The sequence below is a fragment of the Armigeres subalbatus genome, chromosome 3 (genome assembly GCF_024139115.2).
Source record: "Armigeres subalbatus isolate Guangzhou_Male chromosome 3, GZ_Asu_2, whole genome shotgun sequence".
Classification (NCBI taxonomy): Eukaryota; Metazoa; Arthropoda; class Insecta; order Diptera; family Culicidae; genus Armigeres; species Armigeres subalbatus.
In genome coordinates, this window is record NC_085141.1 from 121,908,215 (window position 1) to 121,913,103 (window position 4,889).

The 4,889-nt window shown below is 38.8% G+C and overlaps 1 protein-coding gene and 1 long non-coding RNA gene across 2 annotated transcripts; both read right to left on the reverse strand.

Annotated features, from left to right (window-relative positions):
- Nucleotides 1-2,990, reverse strand: LOC134225388 (uncharacterized). Its single transcript, XM_062705420.1, has 2 exons — nt 2,833-2,990; nt 1-1,311 (listed from the first exon to the last, which is right to left on the reverse strand). Coding segments are annotated over exons 1-2 (1,182 nt in total). The 5' UTR covers nt 2,835-2,990; the 3' UTR covers nt 1-131.
- Nucleotides 2,991-3,823: 833 nt separating this feature from the next.
- Nucleotides 3,824-4,889, reverse strand: LOC134226086 (uncharacterized). The gene is made up of 3 exons (XR_009983391.1): nt 4,846-4,889; nt 4,673-4,781; nt 3,824-4,609 (listed from the first exon to the last, which is right to left on the reverse strand). It is a non-coding gene; the product is annotated as an uncharacterized LOC134226086 (long non-coding RNA).

Below are 4,889 nucleotides of genomic sequence, written 5' to 3' on the forward strand. Positions count from 1 at the left end.
TAACCGAAAAGATCATTTGACGCACTTTTTATTAGTACCTTAACATAATTTTGGTTTTAGAGTCATAGAGTTAGGCTTCAATCACCTTAACTTTTTCGACGTTATTATTAGTCTAAGCAAATTTTATTCGTTCATGAACGCTGTCGTTTTTTATACCAGCAGACACCAGCTGCACCAGCGGCTACCACTATAACAATCAACACAACAGCTATTATCCAATGATGGGATGTTCCATTTTCATTTGCATCATTATTAGTTCTATCATCGGGGGTCGCATCAGATTCGCCGGGTACTCCAGACGGAAGAGTTGGACGAGGTTTGCTTGTTGGCGTCCCGGTGCTAACAGTTTCGCTGGGCACAGACGGAGAACTTGGACGAGGTATGCTGGTTGGCATTGGTCCGGTGCAGCACATTCCCTCAATTTCTCTAGCATTTTGTTGGCAGTTGCTATGCCGATCGGTGGGCGTTGCAATGTTATGCGCTTGTAGAAAATCTCGCATTACTTTGATTTTTAAGCATGGGAAACTATTGCCATTTAAATATACGCTTTTCAGTGTTTTTATGTTTAACAGAAAGGCATAGTCGATGCTGGTCATACCATTATCATTTAGCTTGAGAGTTTCCAAAGCCGGAAATGGATAAAATATCTCGATGTTAAAATCCACTGGCAAAATGTCGTTTTTGGATAAATCTATAGTTTGCAGCGATGGCAAACCAATATTCTTGCTATTAACAATGTAAAACAATCCTGTTCCAGCCAAGTTGAGATCCCGCAATTGGATCATACTTTCGAACAGCGATAGATCAACTGTTTCATCCTCCCAAATATCTTCGTTTCCACTTAAGTTAAGTGTGATGAGATGTTTGCAGTTAGTAATATTACCGGCATTCCCCAAACGGTTGCTACTCAGATCTAGCTCCTTCAGATTATCGCATTGTGTGTTTCTACTCATCAAAACTTTTTCAATGTAGTTGTTTTTGGCATAGAGAACTTCCATGTTTTTCGTGATCGTTACCGTTTGCAGCATACAATTTTCTACTATTAAGAATTTTAGATCATTCCCAAACGTTAGTAGGAAGTTTGGAGGGATAGCCACCATGTTACTGTCCTTGAAGGCCACATTCTCCGGTTTTGTAGGACCGGGTGAAGAGAAAGCAATGTGTGTTGTATTTTTGAAGTATTCAACATTCCGGAATACGCAAATTTCTTTTTCACCGTCCTTTTCAATAGTGCAGTCGTACGTTTCCGCCAGTGATGATGTTACAATTCCATTTATCAATAGTAAGGCCAGCAAAGTCGCGATTGAGGACCTGGAAAGCATGAGTTTTTATTTACTTTATTTTTTTTTAAATGATTGAATGAGCACAGTACATAATAACCCTACAATATTTAATAATAACGGTGGAAATAACGGAACTAAATATCACATTGATTACTTTCGATTATTGACCTGATAAAAAGTATGTATATACTAATTGGTTATCGTTAAAAAGAAATAAACAATTACAATTACAATTATTTAGTATACGTTACTGTAACTAAACAATTGAACAAAGTTGAAGTCAAAGGGCAGTGCTTCTAAGTCTACCATACTTCTTGTTCTTCTTATTGGCTTTACATCCCCACGCTGGGACATAGGCCGCCCCGCAGCTTAGTGTTCATTCAGCACTTCCACAGTTATTAACTGCGAGGTTTCTAAGCCAAGTTACCATTTTTACATTCGTATATCATGATCATGAGGCTAACGCGATGATACTTTGCAGTGTTGTGCTTAATCATTATCAGACGATCATGATTGCAATTTTCATGTGAAAACTTCTCACGTGAAAACAGTAGGCGAGTTGTCACCGGCGACAACTTCTCAAATTTTGTACTCAAACGATAATAAACACAGAATTTTCATTCAATCATTAATCTTCATTTATAATAGCTAATTGTTAACAGTCCCGTTATATCTTCTATTTGGCATTATAGCTTCATGCTAATGAGGAAAAAGAGTTCAAAATGTAACGGTAAATGCTTCAAATCAAGATACGATTTTCAAACGATTCTTAATCGCTGGCGAGTTTTTATCACTTGATAATTTAAAAGTAAAATCGCGGGTGAGTTTGATCATTCTCGATTTTTCGAAAATTTGATTTTTCCCAACCCTGGATACTTGTATGCCCAGGGAAGTCGAAAATTGGCTAGACCGGTACCGGGAATCGAATCCAGCCACCCTCAGCATGGTTTTGCTTTGTAGCCGCACGGCTAGGAAGGGCGCACAAGTCTACCATACAAGTCATTTTAAAATTCAGCTACTGTTATGGGCTATTGGTAAACGAGTCAAACTGTAACTAAATAAACGGACACCATCCCTGGTTAGTTATATTTCAAATTAATTAGGGGGAATGACGGCTTTGTTCTATTATTGTCAGGGGGGTTTTTCACGACTGATTATGCTCAAATTTGGCCTAAACATGTTTTGTGTATCAAAGAATGTTGTGGCCAAATTTCATAAAACTTGGTCGACAAAAACCCCCCTGACAATAATAGAACAAAACCTGCCAAAGCCGTCTTTTCCCCTATATTTATACTTGCAGCTTGAACAATAAATCATTAGAGATTTAAGCCCATTCTTCAAACGACTTCATGTGGGCGGATCCTTCGGCACCTGTCCCCACAATGAGTAATGCTCCTAAAAAAGCATTCAAGATATTTTCAAGAATAAGCAAATGCAGTTAAGATTGATTTTAAAGTATGAACAAAAACTGTGTGAATGTTGTGATTTAATTTTCTAATATACTGGAAAATATATTAAAATTTAATATATACGTACTAAATTTACTTACATTACTAATTTTTCATCGGTGAATCACTGAACTGACGTCCTGGTTCTACTCTATAGCTCATCTAAGTTCTGCTTGAAGTTATTATTGTTATTCATAAATATATATGCAGATAATGGCCCGTTTACATATGTGCTAGGTCTAGCGGACAATGCACCGTCCGACAATACTAGCGCGAAATTAGCCTAATTTAAACACTTATTAGCGAAGACAATTCCTGTTCACATTGGGCTAATATCGCGCTAGTATTGTCGGATAGTGCATTGTCCGCTAGAACTAGCGAATATGTAAGCGGGCTAATAGTGCATTATCCACTAGAACTAGCAAACATGTCAACAGACCGTTACATATTTGCTAATTCTAGCGGACAACGCACTATCCGATAATACTATAGAGCAAAATTGACATAATTCAAACATTTACTAGTGAAGACAATTCCTGTCTACATTGTGCTAATCGCGCTAGTTTTGCCGGATTGTCCGATAGCAATAGCGAATATAGAAACGGGCCATTAAATATTTAAGATGGTTGCGGGTGCGTACTGAACTGTACGTATTTAAGCTGCGTACTGATGTTTGTGCCGACAACACGCTCGTTCATGTATGTTTAAACTTGAGTAGTATTGCAAAATACACGCACGGATATGCACGCTTAGTTCAGTTCACCCAAATATGGGTGAACAGTACTTAAGCCCCAAACGCAATACAACACGCTTACTTCAGTTCACCCAAATATAGGTGAAAAGTACCTATAATCGCCAAAAAGTGCACATACGTATTTATGGGTAAAGTGACATTTACCTATATATGAGTAAACCGATTTCATCCCGAACTTCACCCATAAATAGGTACTTGAATGACAAGAGTTTATTAGTAAATTTCACCCAAATTTGGGTAATTTTTCCTTGTTTTTCTTTTGCTTGATACATTCAAAATATTGAAATTATCTAAATAATTGTTTAAAAGTATTATTTTTTATTAAAATTATATTTCAAAAAGATGCAGTACATAATCCATGATTTTAAAACTTGCTGACTGGAACACCATATCGGAGCTACTGGTTACTGTTGGACAGGGAAAAGCAGGATCTATGCCTTATAGGTAGAGTAGCAGATTTCCGGTGGCTGTATTGGCGGAAATTGAAGTTTATGGAAGCCCATTCTCGTCTCGACGACGCTTGTGATCATATAGATGATAATGATCATTGTAATTATCGAAATTGTAATTGATCCTCCGTGTGAATCAGGAATCTATATCGTTTAGATTTCTCTCGGCCTCGGGCAATGTCGCGAATATTTCGCACTCTTTCTCGGTAGCTATTACCTTGCGCACGATAATCGTTACTTTTCGGTGCATCCATATCTGATCAGCAGTACCAAGACACATCCAGTGACCACTGCCACTACGTCATTCTCTGCCTCCAAAGATGTTTCGTTCAGTGCATAGCAGCCCTCCTCCGAAGTTCAAGCTTCGTGCAGCCACAGATAAGTGCAGCAAATCCCATATTGATCTATCTACTCTTACGCGAAAGGACAGTGCCATCCTTTTTACATAATCAATCTTTAGGATCACTTAGGCATATATGTCCTTCCATTCGACCGCTTCCACTCAGCGGTTCCACCACCAGGTCAATTGCGTCCATAATTCTAGCTGCACCATTTTCACCTCCGTTGTCATCGTCGTATGCGTTGTCTGCAGTTTTACCCATCGTCAGACTGTTTGGATGGTACCGAAGTAGATATAATAGAGCGACCGGCGAAGATCACAAGCCGTTTCCGTCCCTACAAGCAGTCGGAGATGAAGTGTCATGGTAAGGGTTAGAGTGCCGAATTATTTCAACTTACGTTTTGACAAATGTTGATGGGTGTTGACCGCTGCCTTGCGAATCAGGTGGACTAAATCTGTTGGAGTACCCGTGAATTAGATGTCATCTCGCTCCGGCGGACGACCTATCTGCAAGATGGAAAAAGGAGTTTCTTTGTGGACATTGGAGGCATAGATAATAAATCAAACTTACCAGGTGTGTTTTGTGCGGCTTTCACAACAGGTGTAAGCTTCTCT